Source organism: Stegastes partitus, unplaced genomic scaffold (genome assembly GCF_000690725.1).
Source record: "Stegastes partitus isolate 25-593 unplaced genomic scaffold, Stegastes_partitus-1.0.2 Scaffold460, whole genome shotgun sequence".
In the NCBI taxonomy this organism is placed as follows: domain Eukaryota; kingdom Metazoa; phylum Chordata; class Actinopteri; family Pomacentridae; genus Stegastes; species Stegastes partitus.
This window is the reverse complement of record NW_007578191.1, coordinates 142,013-161,909: the sequence shown is the minus strand read 5'-3', so window position 1 is coordinate 161,909 and position 19,897 is coordinate 142,013. Positions and strand designations below refer to the sequence as shown.

Genomic DNA, 19,897 nt, shown 5'->3' with positions numbered 1-19,897 from the left:
CAAAAGAAATCCAGGTTTATAGAGTTCACCGCACAGCCGTCGTCTTTAATTCATGTGTATGCTGAGTTTGAGATGTCAAAGTTGTATAAATCAGGATATAAGAAGTGCAGAGCTGCAGATTGGAAGTGACTGCTGGTTAACATGTAGCCTCACTGGCCGGGTTTATCTAACTATTTGACGCTCGTTTTGTGGTCCGACAACGTACAAAGAAGAATACGTAAACGACAGCAGCTTTATTGAGAGTTTGGCTTTATTAAAATGCAGTATATGTGAGCTCAGAGAGAAGCATTTGTGCTGGTGTGGTATACCATCCAAACCCTGCACGGTGCACCACCCAGCTCTGGGTTCTGTGATAACCTGAAGTTCTCTCATGCATTTGAAGCCTTGGAACGCTAATCTGAGTTGTTTGCTGCTGTCATTGTCTGAAACTTTAGAGCTGAGTGCAGCTGAGCCAAAAACAACGCGTTATAATGAAATTAAGGGGGAAAAAAAGTCAGTTTAAAATATTGATGCAGACACATTTTCAGTGGCAAATGTATTGATTATGCTGACTAACTGCAACACCTTGAGAAACACAAATATAAACATACTCTATATACTGCATGTGTGTGTGTGTGTATATACATAAACTGTGTGTGTTTTGGCCTTTGCATTCACACGTGTTGCACGAGTCCATCATTTCCCTCCACGAACACTTTCTCACATTCACTTAGACCACTTGGGGTATCTATCGTATTTACTGAATAGCTTATTTAGTGAGGATTAACATCCAGCCAACAAGATCGGTATCATTTCAAAGAAACTCACAGGTTCTGAAAACTACTGTCTCCCTAAGAGAGAGAGAGAGGGAGCATCGAAGCTGTTTGTTGCTGTTTCTCTCAGCTGCTGCCAGCTCCTGTTCCATACCTTTAGTACTGTGTCGATAAGAAGAAGAAGCGGGGTTCCCTCCATAGACTGCTGAACAGAACAATCCAATACGGACCACAGCTGTAACGCCAGCCATCGACGGGCGCATCGCCGCAGCGGCCCGTCATTCTGCTCAAACCGGCCTCTTTAAGTCCCATTTTTCATCATTAGCGTTCGACGTAAAACTGATCTCTAAGTAAAGCGCGGAGCCAATTTGTGATCCGCCGCGATAGATTTTGCGAGGCGGTTACCATGGGAGTGGTAAAGGGTTAAGAGGTTCAGAGTTGTGCGGACCAAAGTGTGTCTCTTGGTGGCTTCCAGTTCTTTGTGAAAGTGACAGACCACCAGCGAGCCGCATGGTCAGGAGAATAGCTTACAGCTGACTGCTAATGCTGTGAGGAGAGTAGACTTCTGTTAGCACACTGCAGCATCTATTTGCACACTTTCACTTTTCTGATTTGGGTTTTGGAGCATCCTAGTTGTGTTTTCAACAAATAAACTCAAATAAAACTCTTGAGTACTCTGATAGGAACTGTGATTCAATGTAAATGCCTGATCCAGTTGTCTTTTTCTTTGTCCATTTGCAGGTTCAAACAAAACAGTGATCATCTAAATGCTAGAATAAATGTGTGCATGGCAGTGATGAGGTTGAACATATTGTAAATAAGTCCACCCTCCACTGTAGAAGATGAACCTGCTCTGATGCAGAGGATCAGAATCATGTGTAGAGGACATAAATATCCAGCTGTCTTTAAGTTGCATGCAGATATCATAGCTTAAATGTAATTAAAACAATGTGAATGCTACACAGACCACGAGACACAACTCTAATGTTCTGATCAAAAACAACTCGAGCAAACTAATTGACTTTTTGGTCGGGTTTGTACTCTCTTTTTGTTGTTTCCTTTCCAACACATGGCCTTTATCAGGGTGTTTTGCTACTGTTTTGACCCAGATTTCCTCCCTAATTTAATTTCCAAATCACACCGAGGAAATGTCAGTCGTTATGTGGCTCCCAATTTCCAGCGTGATGCGCTAAAACATCAACATCTTCAAAAAGTCAGCGCCGGCTTTTAACAGTTGACGAGTGTAAACACATTCTTGTGTGTGTGTGTGTGTGTGTGTGTGTGTGGGTTGTGTGGTTGAGCAACAATAAAGCTGAAGGGCAAGCTGAAAATTGATGGCTTGCTATAGGCAGAGAGAATGGGTTTTAGAAGCAGCGTTTCCAATAATGCATTTTCTCTGGCTCCTCAGTAAGAGGCTAAAAAGAATAGAGTTGTTTGTTTTTTTTCTGTTATGAAATGGTGTCTGTTATTTCGTAACATGGTTGTTGGGTTCAATCCGACAGCACTGCTTTTAAAACGTTGAACTCTTTCTGTACGCCGGCTTTTTGTTGCAACAAGGACCCTCGCAGCTCGAAGGCTTCCCTCGACTTTGATTGCTTTACGGCGCGCATCAGCCCGAGGCCTCTTTGTGTAAAGCACAAGGGCCACAGAGCTAATATGGCGAGCTGATGTTGAGGATGAGTCCTTTTGGTGAATATCTACTTGGGGGGGAAAAGGATCACATCGGGATTTAAAAACTCAAGCGAGGTGTTCCGCGGCTTCGACAATGCGGCGTAATGACAGCTATCGCTTTGCATCTGAAGTGCAAACGTGTCTATTTGGCGTTCTTCGCAGTGGCTTCTGATTTCCATCCGACACGCAACAAAGCGCTATTGATATGTGGCTTGGGAAAAGAACACACTGGGATTTTGAAGCCTCGAGAGAACAGTTGGAGGGATTTGACAATGTGGTATAATGACATTGTATTTAAAGGAGTAAAGTATGTCTTTTGGCTCCCTCCTCAGTCGCTTTCTGATTTCGCTCTGACATGCAACAAAGCGCTATTGATCCTCGGGGGAAATAGGGTGTGAACAAAACCTCTTCTTCATCCCGTGCAAACTGCTATTTAGAGGTCTCCAGAAGCCGACGCTCACCCCCTGCCCGTGCACATGTGCAATTACACACACACACACACACACACACACAGCGATAAAAGACAGCATGTGAAACTCTTGAGGGAGCAGAGGGCTTAAGCCACTGAATAAATGACAGGTAATTTTCAGTCGAGAGCGGAGCGTACAGGCGAGTGAGGTGATCAATCACTCTGGTGATCACCCATGCAGATTTCAGTCCTCCCTGGCATCATCAAGGCTGATGACATCGATAGACCGAGACAAGATTGCTTGACAAGTGCGTAGGAGAGAGAGACAGAGAGAGAAGTGTGTACTGTGCATATGTGGAGATAGCAGATTAATTGATTAAAAAAAAAAAAATGCTGCCTTTTGTTCAGGCCGTGGAGTCGTCACTGCTAAGTAGGTAGCAGTTCCTTTTTTTTTTTTTTGTGAGATATGTGAAAAGGATAGGGCAAGTTTTTCATGGATTTTTTTTTTTTTTCCCCCAAGTGTGTCTGAGATGGCCACAGCTTGAGAAAAGTGGATCTATTGATCCTGGGAGTTTCATTTTTCAAACATAGTCATCTTTCAGACCCAGCTTCGATTTTTGAAAAATATACAGTGTGCTCTCAGATAATTTTATGGCCTTTTTGTCACAGTGTACAGTGGAGAGATGTGAAGAATCTCGAGGTAGGTGGTGGCCGCTGAAAATGGATGACTGTACTTCAGCCAGACTGCTGCTCATTACTTCACTTGAATACACGTTTGCACTGGTTTCACAATCAATGATTACGATTTTTTTTATTTTTTATAATTAATTAATGTGTTGATTAGTATTTAAATGAAATGTGTGATCTATTCAATAGAAAAATGCTGCCAACAGATGGTAAAGAACATCTGCGATTAGTTTATTTGACACATCAACTGTCCAAAAGCCAAAGATATTACATTTAGAGTGACATGAATGCAGAGAAAACAAAGAAATCCTCACAGTTTGGAAGCTCAAAACTCTAATTATTTGTAATTTTTGTCGTATAAATCACATAAAGGTTAATTAATTATCTGAGGAACTGTCTTTCAATTGACTAGCTGATGAAATAGCTCATTGTTTCACCAGTGTCCCCAAATGCTGATTGTAATTTGTTGTGAATAAACACAATAGCTTTTGCTTTAAAATCTAAAATCTCAGCCATCTTTCTAGCAGTACAAAGACACTAATGAGTACTTATCCGTTCATCATTTATTCCACAAACTGACACAAAAAAGCAGAAACTGCCGAGAGCCGACGCAAGGCCACGTTTCTAAATTGGTAATTTTGTCCAATCGATATTCAAGAACCCAAATATACTCAATTTATAATCAGATAATTCGGACACAAGCGTCTCATTCCTGCAAAATCTTTCACATTTCTGCTTTAAAACCGCCGGAACAAATGATTTATCGATGAACCAAATAGCTGCAGATTAATTTTCTGTGGAAAGTTTTCACATTTTCCAGAAAACGCTCTATAATGAAAATCAGTTTCTTAAATGAAAATATCTGGCCCGCTTAACAAAGACGCTCCTTCTCATTTAATACCCTTTATTTTGTTAAACCCGTCTTGCCCTCTGTTAGCTGCTTTTCCCGTATTAATAGTTTGGGAACGTGGCCTTTTGCTTGCTTTGTTTTCCACGTGGGCCCTCAGACCAAGCTGTGCTCTTTCTCCTACAATTTCCAAAATAATAAGCAGGACAGAGGTTAAGAAAGGCAAAAAAAAGTGATGGTGAGAGAAACACAGAGTTTGTTGCTTACACCATAACCTCAGAGAGAGGGAGGGAGTGCTTTTTGATTATACAAACAAAATGCTTACTGCCCACAGTGTGGCATCGTGGGTAGTCGAGTGGTCGGGGAGTGGTTATGACATCGCTGACAGCTGATGCCCGGTGTGTTGCCCAGCAGCAGGTCACCGTAACACCACACACATGAACACCCCTGCTGGTGGTTAAAGGTCTGCCGGGCGTGAGGACTTGACAGCGCGCACACACACAGTCTCTGCTGCCTGTCCTTCTGCGGTGACCTGTTTTGACTTCCACGCTAGGGCTCCTCCGCAGGGGGATGAGTGGGCGTCAAAGAGCAGCCTGTCCTGTCTTAAGTGCGAGTGTAAACAAAAATGACTACTGACTGTTTTCAGCGTTTAAGCCGCGCATCGCCGAGGTTTTTATTCTCATGTACGAGCTTAAAGACTCCTTTTTAGTCATGGATGTAGCGCAATTACTAGCGCGCTGCCGACGCACGCGGCTTTTCCCTCTCAGAACTTTACGCTTCATTAAATAAAACACTGGGAATGTTATTGCATTTGCTTTGAAGACTTGATCGAGACAGAAGATTCTCTTAATATGTTTCAGAGGATTTTCCCGCAGCTGGGAATGAAGTCACTTCTTATGCAAAGCTGCTGGATAGGCATGAAGATGGATTGTTAATAGAATGTGTTGCAGTGTATTCAGTAATCATTATTAATCTGTGTGTCGGCGGATTCTTTCTCGGCTCGGCCCAGTGTTCATAAAGCTCGGTTAATTAGACTGATTGATTAGATGGTGGTGATTCAGAGCTCTCATCACGGCTCCTCATCCTGTCAGGCCTCTAATAAGATCAGATCGCTCTCGTATTCACGTATTCCCCTGCACGCGCGCACACATCCGCCGCTTGTTTGGCCCGTCGCGCCACCTCTCCATCTTTTTTTTGCTCATCTTTCTGACTGCCTGTCTGTCACATACATATTCAGACAGGATTTACGGGCATGAAAGAAGCAGCCAAGCTTGCCAAAACAATACACCGAAGACTAGAAGCTACATTATGTTAACATGAAAAGATTGCAAATCTCTCAGTCCCCCCCTCATTCTTTTTCTTCTCTCGCTCCTCTTCTTCCTTCCCCACCACCCTTTCGTCTCCCTCGACTCTCGCTGTGATCCATCCTGAGTTCCTGTCTCATCATGTCTCATAAATATGACTGGTCCCCTCTGTTTAGCCAAGGAAAACATCACACTGGTTAACTGGAGACCAGGAACCTCACATATGTCTAGACTCAGCTGTGAGCTTGGCCTTCATGTTACGCTTTCTGTAAGCCGGAAACGCGTGCATTCGTTTGAAAAACTTAGATGTGCTTCTCTAAAGCTGTAGTTTGCAGATCAATATAGTTGCACAGCTCCAAGTGAACCACCCTGCACTTAGCTTTGCAGTGCCTGCTCATCAGCGCAGTAAAGAGACTCTCCCTCGCTGTAGTAAAACTTTATGACTTTCCGTGTTGCTTTTGTCTCCAGGCATCGGATATTACAGAGGATGATAAGTATTCATTTAGATTTTTTGCCAGATCACCAGTCCTTCGTGTCAATACAGCCCATCTGAGCTCTTTAAAATCGAGACAAAGTTTGCTGTGTGTATGCGTGCGTACGTGGATTTACGAGTGTGCGTCTGAATCGGTGTGTGTGTGTGCGTATTCCAAGGTTGTGATGAACCCACTGCAGTATCACCCCTAAGAGAGTATTTATGGAGAAACTGATTACCTTGGAAAGAACAGAACTTTGATGAAAACCATCTCACTCCAATTTGTACCTCGCAGGCCTGCAGTTGGTGTCCTTGTTTATGGGCAATATTGGAAATCCGTAAAATTGCACAGCGTACTTCGGTAGCAGAACACTTTCATAAAGAAATCATCATATTCAGTGGCCTTTGATTGGGGCTTTGTGCGGAGTTTGAGTAACTTTATCGTATGAGTGCGGTCCAAACAAGACTTAATGATTTTTTTTTTCCAGGAGTTTTTATGGGGCTGCTGTGATGGGAAATGTTGAGTGAACATTTTTGTGGAAGCCCAGTATTCCTATTAAATAAAGCTCCGATCTATTATTAGGCTGAGCATCAGGCTGCGCTGTCACAAGTCCTCTGAGAGGTGATACCATTCTCCAAACCTGAATACTATAGCTTTTAAGTTTCCCTCATGTTTGCCTTGTGACTGCAGTTTTTCTTCCTTTGCTGAACTGATTTTGATTTACAACATTCTTACAAAGGGCTGCAGTTGGTTAGCATTAATGCCTCACAGCTAGAAGGTCGCCGGTTCACGTCCCGGTGAGGACACCCGGGATCTTTCTGCATGGAGTTTGCATGTTCTCCCCGTGCAGCTTGGGTTCTCTCCGGGTTCTTCCTCCCACACAGTCCAAAAACATGTTGAGGTTAATTGGTGATTCTAAATTGTCCGTAGGTGTGAATGTGAGCGTGCTTGGTTGTCCATCTCTCAGGACTGGTTACCTGTCCAGGTGTCCTCTGCCTTCGCCCTGAGTCACCTGGGATAGACTCCAGCCCCCCATGACCCTCGTGAAGCGGTGTATAGATGATGGATGGATGGACGTTCTTACAATTAGCCGCTAATTAGCAACTCCTCAAGAACGTTTACACACTTGAATCGTGTCTGTTAACCTGTCTCAAGAAAGAAAAGAGAAAAAAAACAAACCTGTTCCAATATGATCTTGAGCATAAGGCCGTGATCAGACAGACAGCAGCACTGTGTGAAAAATGTAGCCCCCTCATTCATCTGAAAGGGACAGCTGTGTTGGCTCAGTGGGGTTGCCGTCACAGAGTTATCCAAAAACCACAAGTCGTCTGGCAGAAGAACCTGCCTTAACTTATTCAAATGCAATGCAGCGTCATCCGGTGAGGTGCTGCGGCGGGCAACCGGATACGCAGATGTCTGATAGATTTACTCTGCAAACTCGTGAACATTTCTAATTTCTGCTTCACCATTGCGATGGAAAGAATAAAATAATAGCTGCTACGGTAACTTTCCTGGAGTTGTAAAACCTTATGAACCTCCCGTGTTTTAGCATCTGATGAGCTTTCACCGGAAGCTGAAGCTACACACCCCCACCGGTGGAGCCTCTTGTTTTAACAATGCAGGAAACACACACCCGTAGGCCCTCCTGGTTTAACGGTGCGACCGTGTGGGCGGCTCCGAAGCACATCAGCTATTTCGGTTAATGCGCTTAAGTGCAACGTGCAGAAGAGTCGGCTGAAGTTGAATGTAAACCGGAGGGTGTCGTAATCAATGAAATAATCATTCTTAGCCGGTCACATCGCCGGTGTCCTCGCTCCGACATGTCTCAACCACTGATGGCAGCTTAACAAATGGAACGAAGCTTTTCCAGGAAATCATATTATTGCTCTTCTGGGGCAGAACGGCATGACCCGAACCCACATAATGACAAATACCCAGCCAGAGGCGCACTAAGTGGGTTTTTATTTAACTTGTACAGTGATCGTATAAATAAATAAAATATGAAATAATCAAAAATGCTGCTGATTTTTTCCAGCATGAAATACTACAAAAAAAGAAAGTTTGATAGGAGGCAGGACTGAAGATTTAACAAAGACAACGGAAGGTCGTGCATAATGGCTCCGCGCTCCGGTGCGCCACTCCTCAAATCAAAGGGCCGAGATTTATCAAGTATCTGTCCTGCTGCCTTCGCATGGTTGCAGGGATTTACCGAACAGAAGGAAGAAGCTTTTCATGCGGTGTAAAGCGGCCTGGCGGTGTGTGTTTTTTTTTTTTTTTTGCTGCCTCATTTAAATGAACCTCCCACCTTTACGCCGTGCGCTCTGTTGCCGGCCACCGAAAATACCACGCAGATGCACAAAGCGAAAAAAAAAAAAATAATTCAAGGTCAGGAAATAACCAGTCGGAGTGCTGCTTCTGATGATAGTTGCGCTTCAATGAAAACAGAGCGCTAAGTGTCAAGGAAGGCGCTCTGGGTTATCAGGTGGGCGTCTTCTCAATAGCTTGTTGATATCGGTCCACGACGCTGAGAAGCATATTTCTTGCACATAGCAAGAAACGGGGGAAGAAAACAGCTTTTAAAATCTAAAAACACTAGATGAGTTGAGTTTTTTTTGACTTAACCGAATGATGCTTTTGTTTGTTTCGCAAGCAATCTGTAAAATGCTCATAAGCTGAATGCACTGGTCTCTTTCTTACTGTAGGTTTGGTGCTGTGGTGCAGCAGAACGGGAGGTCTGACTAAAACCGAGCTGATAATCAAAGAAGACTTCTCTAGATTTTTTACTTTTTTTAATGTGCATGTGTGGGATGAATGTGTTTATTTCTGTCTGTGTATCATTATCAGAGTTTCAAACATCGACAAATGACAGCTGACTCCCCGCCATTGCCGCGCGTTTGTGCAATACGTACAAAGGGAGGCATTAAAATAGAGAACACAGTTAACGATGTGAGGAAGCGGTGTTGTTTTTTTTGTTGGTAAGGATCGGCTAGCTTTAAACGGGGGGAATGAGCGGCTCTGGTCTTTCTCCCGTTTCCATTTCTCTGCGATGGGAGTCAAACGAGTTGTATGATAGACGATATTGACAAGCTTAAATGCCCTTATTGGATGAGAAGTCGGCCCATGGGTGCTGCCCCAGCATTTTGAAAAGAACAGATGGGCCGGACGAAAACCACACACTCATGTACAGCACTACCTCCTTTTTTTTTTTTTGCTACCACAGCACTCTCAACAATTACCTTCCAGCTCTTTAAAACACACACACACAAAGGCTATCTTTATGACTGCAGCATTTCCACCATTCCAGCTCACTGTGTGTTTTTTTCCTGCTTTCCTTACCTCCTTCACCCAGAGACCATTAAACTAGATCCCTTCTAAAAGGCTTTAAGGCCTCTCTTGGCTAGCCACTTCTTCTCCAAAGCCCTGCCATGGCTCTTTTCATGTTTTTAAACCAAAGTCCATGAAAGGTTGAAGGAGGAGGAGGAGGAGGAGAGAGGAGGAGGGGGGTTGAAGCAAAGAGAAATTTGGGATGGGTTTTTTTGTGTTTGTGGGTTGGAGACAAATCTAAGTTACAAACCCATATGGTCTTACTCACATACACAGCGGCGGCGCACACACACACACACACACACACACACACACACACTCACATTCACATACACGGGCTTAATCTGATACGGTACATGCCCTCCTGGCCTGTTCTGCTCTGGTGGGATTTTACTTTTTTCTCCTCTGTCTCCCTTCTCACCTGCTGAGAGTTACTGTAGATGTGTAACCTGCTCTCTTTCTTTTTGTCTCCTCTGCGTCCACACACACACACACACACACACACACACACACACACACACACACACACACTTTCTCTCTCTCGAACTGCACCCACACACTCTTGCAACACAACTGCCGGTATGAAAGACAGTCTGGAGGTGGCGTCTGCTGTGATTCCTTTGCTTCTTTCGCAGACGGTTCTGATTTAGGGATCATGGTGGTGTGCAGTTTTTTGATTTTGCTGGTACTCAACCTGAAAATGTTTTCCTTGATGGTTTTTTGGCAGAGGCCATGTCGGGGGAGCTCACTTCACCTGCCAGCTGCTCAGCTCACACCGGTCCTTCTGGAGGTTTATATATATATATATATAATTATTATTTTTTTCAAGTTTCATACTCAAAAAGACAACTCTGCTCTACTCTCCCTCCCCCCTACCCCCCCATATATCTCCACCTGGCCCTGCAGATCAGGTTCCATATGCATCAGTGTCTCCGAAGTGGGAGCGCTGACTCACCTTCGGTTAATCTTTTCTGACTGCAGCGAGCGGTGGTGGGTCCAAACCTGAGGCATGGAATTTTAAGGGGCATCCAGTTATTGATTGCTCTAAAAAAAAAACAAAAAAAACTGTGCTCTGTACAAAGCTAGCAAGTACAGTGAAGTAGTACAACTTGTATACACAACTGTGTCCGGGTTGCTCTTTTTTTTGTTTTGTTAAAGAGTTAAAATACAGACACAGGAAGGAGGAAGTCTTTCACGACCTGCTATTTTCTCAACATCAGCCCAGCCTGGTCCCCACGCTGACCACCATAGCACTCCTTTATTGATATCTTGGCAACCTTAAACACTCAAAGAGCCATTTGGATCCGTTTCCCACAGAAAAGAAAACACAGGGAGCCACAAAACCTTTATGCTATGTATGAAAAACTACAGTGTGTTGCATTTCTGAAATCAATGAAGTGCTGCAGAGAAAACTAAATTGTGTTTCTGTAGGCAACAAAAACATTTTGAACTCCCAAAAAAATAAAAAGACGCTGGGTTGAAGGTTACTTTTAAATAAAATACTCTAGGTCTATTAGAATCCTCCTTGTGTTTATTAAATAATAAGCCAAATTTAAATTACTTTCACTTGCAGCAAAGTAAAAATGGAAGTTTTTGGGTTTATTTATGTTCAGACGGTTGTTTTGTCAAATCTTCTTTGTCCTTTTGAAGCGATTTTGGAGCTTATATTTCAGTTTTGCAAAAACTGTCGTCAGAACGAACTTCATCTTTAGAAAATCCTCATTTCTGAACTTGACCTCAGTGCAAGAGGACACACCCTGAGAACCCTAAAGCCACATTAGCATGTCCGTGACGCTGTCGGCACACTGGTGGTTTAAGCAAAATGCTAATTTACACATGCTAACACGCACAGAGTGACAGACCCTGCGTGCTATGGTTGGGCAGATGCTCACCATCTCACCCTGTGTTTAAAATACTTTTTTCTTTCACTGCAGCTGTCCTCGCAAAGTATGTTGCAGTGCACTTACTTTTTCATCATGATATGCACCTTAAGCTTTGACCATCTCGCTCAGATATTTGTGAAATGTATATACTGCAAGATGAAGCAACATCCTGGTATTTTTGGACACACGATGTATTGAGACGTGCTACATCTGCATCCCTGCTTGTCGGGGCGTTTACTAAATATCACACATACGAAGCGCAGTTGAGGATTGTTATTTTCAGTTATTATTAGTTTTGCAGGTATTTGGTCCTGATGGTGGCACTTTGATGAAAAGTCAGAGGATAATCAGTTCATTTTTATAGCAGCCCTTCCAGTGGTTGTTAAACATTTCTAAGGAAAAAAGGCAAGAGATCACAAAACCCTCACCGAGCTGTCTGGGAAGCTTGTAGCGACGTCTGTGTGAAGTTGTATTTCGTGCCAGTCCATCTACTGGCTTTTATGATATTCCATAAAATAAAAATGTACAAATTTAGTAGTTTTTTGAGATATTTCTGTCTGGACCAGAAATGGAAGGACCACCCAACTGACATGCATGGAGCAGAGCTAAAGCATAATAGAAAACATCAGGGGCCCTCGGGTTTTTCTTTCTACTCAAAGTTGTCCGTCAGAGTAGAAGAGCTAACCAAAAAAAACTATATTTAAAGTCATTAAACTAGAGGTTTACTCCTTCTGAATGGCCGTGGTCAGTGTTAAATTACATTCTTAACACTTATTTCTGCTACTCACCTGTGACGGGAAATCACAGGTGCCGTCACTGCTTTATGAAGCGTTTTGCACTTTACGAGCACTTTGGCTCCTCGCTGATAAGGTGAGAGACCACGCTTAGCATGTGACTCGGTGAAAGACAAATGGACGCCTTGTTCTTTCTTTTTCGCGATTTCTCTTTTCCGCTCGCCGTCTCCGTGGGGTTTCCATCTTCTTCTGCCTCGACTCGGTATCCTTTAAGGTAGGAGGGGAGGGAGGGGGATGACGGAGAAAAAAAGAGGGAGAGAGGCGGCGTTCGGGCGGCACAGGTGTGATTAGAGGTTGAGAAAATGTTAAGCAATCTGGAGAGTGGTGTGGTTGTAGTTTGCTCATCCTGAAGCGGGACAAATGTACAAATCCTCCAACACATGCATAACACTGTGCAGAATTAAAGTTGTGATGCATTCAAAAACGACGGCACGAATCGTCTTCTCCTCTATCGGGCTGAATTTAAGTGCAGCAAACAGGACGGATCTAAATCAAACTAAACATTCGGTTGCCTTTTTAAAACAGCACCAGTTGTCTGACATGCATTTTTTAAAGGAACTTGGCAGGTAGGTTTGTCAAGGCGGCCTAGAGAACTTGACACAGTTGTTGTGTGGATTTAGGCTGTCTCAGTGTCGTCTGTCTTTTCGTGTCTGACTCGACGACGTTGAGATCAGGGCTCGCGCTATATATGCTGCTGCGGGAGTTCTTCTGAATGTGTGATGAGCTTCTGTAAATAATCGCAAATTTGAGATATGTTCTTTAGCTGTACAAATCAGTAAACTCAGGCGTCTTTTGTACAGTTCCTCATATAATTTTAATGCTCTCATCATGGTTGATAAAAGTCTGCTTTGAGCGTCTACCATTGGCTGACAGTGTTGATGTAAAGTAGTAGCCCACAGTGCGTCTCTTGAGCCGTCTTCTCATTAGTTGTTTCTTTCACTCCCAGTAGTTTATATTAAAAATGAAGCTTCAGTAATACATTTTCCTCCTTTTTCAAAGCATGTTAGGCTTAGATTTCAGGACACTTTGACAACCGATAAGGAGAGGTTTGCTGTTTGAATGTACTCGACGGTATGCGCGCCTGACTCGCTTTTTTTGGGGAAATACTGTAGATATTTGACAGGGATACCTAGAAAGCTGGATTCTTGCTCTCTAATGATCTTTGATGTTTGTTTTTCCTTTGTTTCCTTTGGCTCTCCCCTCGTCTGTCGCTCTCCTCCTCGTCTCCCTTTGTCTTCTGTGATTGATGATGGAAGAATTTTGAGGAAGTGCTGAGGAAGCCCACGGAGAGGACAAACAATCTCCCACGTATTGTTGCAGGGTTGAGTGCGGCGAAGGAGGTGAAGTTGCTATCAATAGCCGTATTGATGACTACAGTGGAAGCGGGTGGAAGCGTTCGGCTCGGCTATTGATCTCTGATCCATTATGAGCTGTTAGTAGACGGGCCGGGTGAATGATGGGGAGCTGTCCATCCGTCATAAGTCGACGCCCACGCCGCTTGGCAGACACTCTGGGCTGTTTTGTCAGTTATCCTCCTCCGCCTCCTCTCCTTCTGTGGTCCTCCTCCTCCTCCTCTCGTTCCTCTTCCTCTGTTGTTGATCAACACAAAACACGCCAGCAACGCTCGAGTTTAAGGTTTCAATCTGACAGCGCTTCTCCGTTAGCTTTGAAAAACACTCTTAATAGAGATATTTATTTATTAATAACTCATTTATTCCTGGCAAAAAAAATCCACTTTAGCTGCTGCCAACTGTCCAGGGAAGAACAGAAAGGCTTTCCTGGGTTTTTTTTTTTCTCACCATTGTTGTCATGTATTTCTTCAGAAAATATGAATGAATGAATCTTTCAAATATTTTAACTACGACAATAAAAAGTTTTCCAACCTGGACCATGAATGTAACCTCTCTCTTCTTCCCCTCTGTTCTGTTCTCCTGTGCAGGTCACTGATCAGTCTGTGCGAGCCGTGGCGGAGAATTGTCCCGAGCTGCAGTTCGTTGGCTTCATGGGATGCCCTGTGACCTCTCAGGGAGTCATCCATCTCACCGCGGTAAGTCTCCGTGACTTGGGTTACCGTGTATTACCTCCAATCCTCAGTCGTGACCCATCTTACGGACTCCAACCGCGTGTTTACTTACAGTAAAAATTGAAGACGCCTCCTGCGGTCTCAGTTAAAAGAAGGTTAATTTCAGTTTCACTTTTTTTGTGCGGCAATTATCAGTAAATGTCAACAGAAGTTCTTGTGTCTAATCCTGTTACTTTGGGCCACTTCTCGGTGCTGCCGCGGGGCCATTCATCGTCTCCGGGGGCGGGCGAATTTAACTTTGGGAGAGTAAACTCGCTGTGTGTGTTTTATCTCAGACTTAGTTTTGAAGTTATTTCGTGTTAACTTTTAAATCTCATGAAAGCCTAATGAGATGAATCCTAATAATACGCTGCTGTTCTGACTACACCCTGCTGTTTGGATATTACCATGCTAATGAGCAGGGCTCCGTGCTTAAAGACGCTCCATGCCATATAAACATGGACACACATGCGCTCACACGGTGATTGCTTGGAATCAAATTCACCAGCAGCAAAACTACTGCACCTTGTTTTTTCTTCTCATTTATTTCCTTTTTCCCAAAGTAACACCCATCCAGAACGCGTGTTCACCTATGTGTGGGTGTGCGCGGCATGTCCACACCCATGTGTAGCTTGTGTAATACAATTCGATTTGTGTCTGATGTACTCGGTCGTACACTTGAGCGTGCACATACCTCTGTGGACCTGTGTGCTCCCATTCCTCCTCAAATGCAATTACAGTTGTGTTAATAGGACTGAGGCACCCGATGCCACGCTGCATTATTAGATTAAACAGCAGATTAATTTGTGCTCATGGTTTTGGCCCCCTATCATCTCTGCAGCCTCCACTGACCTTGGCCATGGTGTTGTAGACAGACAGTAATGAAGCCAGCCAGTCATAACAGCATTAGCAGACCTGGAGGTGGACGCATACACATCCGCCCACACACACACACACACACACACACAGTCTAGCACACCTCATTATTATTTATTACAGTATTAACCAAGGTGAAGTTTTAGGAGTTCAGGTGAACAAGTTCATAATTCTGATGATATTTATTTATTTTTTTGAAGATGCAGATTTGTCTCACGAGTTTTTTTTTTTTCTTCTTTCCCTTCCATCTTTTTTATCAAGGGTAAAAGGTTTAAACAGGGCACGCGCGTTTTTCATTTGACAGTTCGACTGTATCACGACGCGTCTCGGCAGATGGAGTTTGCCCAGTTGTCATGGAAATGCTGGATTTTTACAGACTTCTTGACAACGTCGGCTTGAAATAAACACAGAATATTCTTGACGTCGGAAACAGCGTTTGACAACTGTATTTTTTGAGGACGACTGTAGCTCCAGAACAGCTGTGGTGAGATTTTTTTCCCGGTTGCTGTTCCTTGTTGTGTTGCTGCTGCTTCCTATCTCAGAAATACAGTGATCCTTCAGCCTCAACACGCTTCTTTAGTACGTTAACTTAACCCAAACACACTGAAAACAAAGTGAGAATGACACCAGTAAAGTGGTCACATGTTAGTAGAACCACACTTGTTTTGTAAATAAAAAAACTAAATTGGCCATTTTGTCTTTTTAAATTTCTAAACATTTATTGCTACCACCCTAAAACATCCTGTAAACATCTTTCACTGAGAGAACATCTTTAATTAATTCAAAATTTGACAGCAGCCTTTCTTGGCACTGAAGGATTTCACCTGTTTTGTATGCTGTCATCCCTTTAAATGTTTATTATCAGTGCATATCATTCCCATACATATGGGCTCAGCAGGCGTGTTATCACTCTATTTAATGGCGCTCAGTTATCACCCCATTTAATTTAATTTGAGCCGCAATTTGGCTCTTACAAACTGGAACAAAAGTCCACGTTTGGATGTTGGAGGTGCTGGTGGAGGCGTAAGTCGGTGACTCAAGTTAGGATCCTGTTCTTGACTTTTACAGAATAATTATCTGATTTAATTCTTGTTTTGACTTTGACTTTTACCTGTTGTTGTTAATTTGGTGTTTACTGACATTTTCAAGAAGTTTAAGTGCCATAATTACTTGAATCATTTTAGGCGGCAAAACTACTTGATTCATTTTAGGCGGCAAAACTGCTTCGGCGGGAAAACTGTCAGTAAATTTAGACAGCAACAGTATTTGATTGACTTTAATTACCAAAAGTATTTGGTTAAGTTTCAGTACCTAAACTACTTGGTTAAGCTTAGATGCCATAATTACTTGAATCATTTTAGGTGCCAAAACTACTTGATTCATTTTAGGTGGCAAAACTACTTTGGCGGGAAAACTGTCAGTAAGTTTGGGCAGCAACAGTATTTGATTGACTTTAATTACCAAAAGTATTTGATTAAGTTTCAGTACCTAAACTACTTGGTTAAGTTTACGTGCCATAATTACTTGATTCATTTTAGGCACCAAAACGACTTTGGCGGGAAAACTTTTTTTTTAGGTTTAGGCGGCAACAGTATTTGATTAAGTTTAGGTGCCAAAAGTATTTGGTTAAGTTTCAGTACCTAAACTACTTGGTTCAGTTTAGGTGCCTTAATTACTTGAATCATTTTAGGCGCCAAAATTACTTGAATCATGTTAGGTGGCAAAACTGCTTTGGCGGGAAAACTATTTCATTAGGTTTAGGCAGCAACAGTAGTTGACTAACTTTAAGTGCCAAAAGTATTTGGTTAAATTTCAGTACCTAAACTACTTGGTTAAGATTAGGGGCCAAAACTACTGCTTGGGCATCAAAACAACTTAATTAAGTTCAGGCATCAAAATTTTTTTCATTAAGTTTAGGCGCCAAAACTGTTTGGTTAAATTTAAGTGCCTAAACTCATTGGTTAAGTTTAGGTGGCAAAACTGTTTAAGTTTAGTTCCCAAAACTGTTTGTTTAAGTTTACAAAAGGATCATGGCTTTGGTTTAAATACATCCTGCTAAGTTCAACACATGCTTAATAATAATTAAAAGCATAATTAATGGCAGCACGCATGGATGCTACGCCCCCTTCAGGCGACAGCGAGAGTGAACGTTTAGTGTCTTGCCTATCCCAGACGTGCGTTCTGCAAAATTTGCTAATTAAATGATCCCGAAGAAACACTTTCTCATCTTGCCTGTACTGCTGTCTATGTACAGCAAAATGACAAACTGGATTTGATTTGATTTGATTTGATTTGATGCTACAAGACCCCATTTTGTGTGTTTCCATATGGCTGACTCTACTGGAGACTTTGCAGGTTATTCACATGACTTCAAGAGGTCGCCGACATTGTTGGAGTTACTTTCTGTTTGTTAATGATTAGAATATACGACAACTTGTCTACTGAGCCGACTAGAAGGTGTCCCTGTTGGCCCATATGTGAGGGAATGATATTTGCTCATCGGGACCATTTAATGGACTGAGAGCATCCGAATCAGGTGAAGATTTGATGATATTTGCATGAGGTTTATTATTATTTGCAGGGCTCACATCAGTTGCTGTAATAATGATAGCTTTAAATTGAATCCAATCAAAATGATTGCCACAATTTTCTTTTTTGAAGATAGCTTTAAGTTTAAGCACTGCTGTGATCGTAATAAATGAACCGTGATGAGATGGAAACGTTTCAAAGATAACATTTAAACCACATCCATGTGGAAATCCAATAATCTGTCTCTTTTGTTTCTGTCACTTCAGTCGTCATTTTGTGCGATTCATCTCTTTCTGTCTGCCTCTTCTCGCCTCTCCGTCTCTCCGCCTCTTCCTCTCTCCATCCCTCTATAATCTCTGACAGTAATTATCTCGTTTAGCAGTTGATTCCTCCTCTCATTGATTCCCACTTGGGCCCATCCAGTGTCGATTGAAAATCATATTCTCACTTTTGGAATCGTTGCATTTCTGATGACTCCGTGGACCTGCATGCGATTCCAGGACTGCAGCCCTCCTCTCTTGTTCGATTATTGCACACTCCCTCCCACTTCTTTTCTTCCCTGATCGCCCTCTCTCTCTCGCTTTCTCTGATAATCTTCCCAACCCCCTCAATGCTAGAAAAAAAGAAAAAGATTAAAAAATCCATTACTTTTATTAACTTCACTCATATGACACACACTCGTTTCAGATTGATGGTCTTTTTTTTTCTTTTTTTTTTTATTCTGACTTCTCACAAATTAGTGCACGAGGAAATCAATCGAATTCGTATTTTCTTAATCAAGTGAGCTGATGGTAGAAATAGGCCACCCACGGCGACAAGTTTGATGCAGATGGTCCGTGGAGTAACTGTGAAGCTGTTGCATTTATGCTCCTCTAATGGTTTTGCAGCGTTTCGGTCCTACTGGAGCTCCGCTGCTCCTCCATGACGTGCGGCACAACCCAATATTTGCAGCCAGACGCCGTTTGATAAATGATGATGTTGTTAATAACTAAAAGACAAAGTCAAGATGACTGCTGGCAGAGAGTGTAAAGCCTCCTAATTGAGAACAAGCCCCGACACGTTTCTTACTGGCCTGCGAGTTGAGCGTTACACGCAGCTTCAAACGTCGGGAACAAAAAAAACTGACGATTTCAAGAGCAGATGCGGCTCTGATGTGGTTCTCGCGTGTCACTTTGCCGGAGATGTGCTGTAAATTTGTATTTATGGTCGGTGTTTATACTGAAGCTCCAAGTTGTCTGTGAGCTTTTGACGTTATTAATAGCGTTATTGATGACTCTTGTCACATCCCAGGGCCGTGTAATGGATACAGAACGTCTGGGGGGACCGAGGCCTTGTGGGTGTCCCGGAGCTTTCTGTGATTTTTTTTTTTGCGCTCTCCCTCGGCAGCTAATTTGAGAACCTTCTACATACTGTATGTGCTCGCGTGGATCTGTATGAGATTAATCGCTCTCCTAATTCTGTTTCAAAGGGTTAGTCGAGCCTGTGACAAGCCACAGAGGTGGAAGCACAATAGATGTAGTGTGTGTATATACCGGTGTGTGTGTGTGTAGGCGTTTGGCGTTATTAAAAGGGTGGAAGGCTTCACTCAGACAGCTTGAGTGTAACCCCTGCTCTTCAGACGCGAGTGTGTGTGTGTTTGTGTGCACCTTTGAGGTAATGGATTTGTGTGTACTTCAGGATACATACAGTAGTTTCTATGGCGTCCCACTGCTGCTCTGACAGCCTCCGTTGCACTTTGCTGTTACCTGGCTCTGAAAAAAAACTGGAGTCATTATACAACTCTTTGAACCTGTTTATGTCTCTTTCTCTGTTCAATCTCTTTCTGCTTTTGGTCTTTGTCACCTTCTATATGTATCTCTCTTTCTTTTACTCATGCGGTTTGTGTGTCTATCTTTTTTTTTTTCTCTCTCTCTCTGTTTCGCAGCACACACACACATCCACACTTTCTCTTTGTCTCTCCATCTTCCTGTCAAGCGGTGCTCTTTTCTTCTGGTAGTGATTAAGTCCAAGGTCGGCTCTATCAGAGAGCCAGTGTTTGAGAGCAGCTCTGGGTGCCAGAGAGCCTTCATTCCCCCAGCCTTAGATGTCCCACTGATGGCTTTCCTTTTGCTTGTCATGCCTACCCACAATGCCCCTCCTCATACATCAGCCTATCACTGCCCTAAGACACTGTGGGCCTCAAAATGCCTTTTTTTTTTTTTTTTATGTGTGTGAAAGTTCCCACCCTCGGGAGAAAGCGAAGAGGCCAAAGACATAACAAATGGAGGGAGCGTTGAGGAATGTGTC

General features: G+C 43.0%; 1 protein-coding gene across 1 annotated transcript in view; it reads left to right on the top strand.

Moving 5' to 3' along the window:
• fbxl17 (F-box and leucine-rich repeat protein 17) overlaps window positions 1–19,897 on the top strand; it is a 224,888-nt gene that overhangs the window by 67,664 nt on the left and 137,327 nt on the right. Inside the window, exon 7 of the mRNA XM_008286602.1 lies at window positions 14,084–14,191. Within this exon, the coding sequence (XP_008284824.1) occupies window positions 14,084–14,191 (108 nt within the window). The remainder of the gene's footprint in view (window positions 1–14,083; window positions 14,192–19,897) is intronic.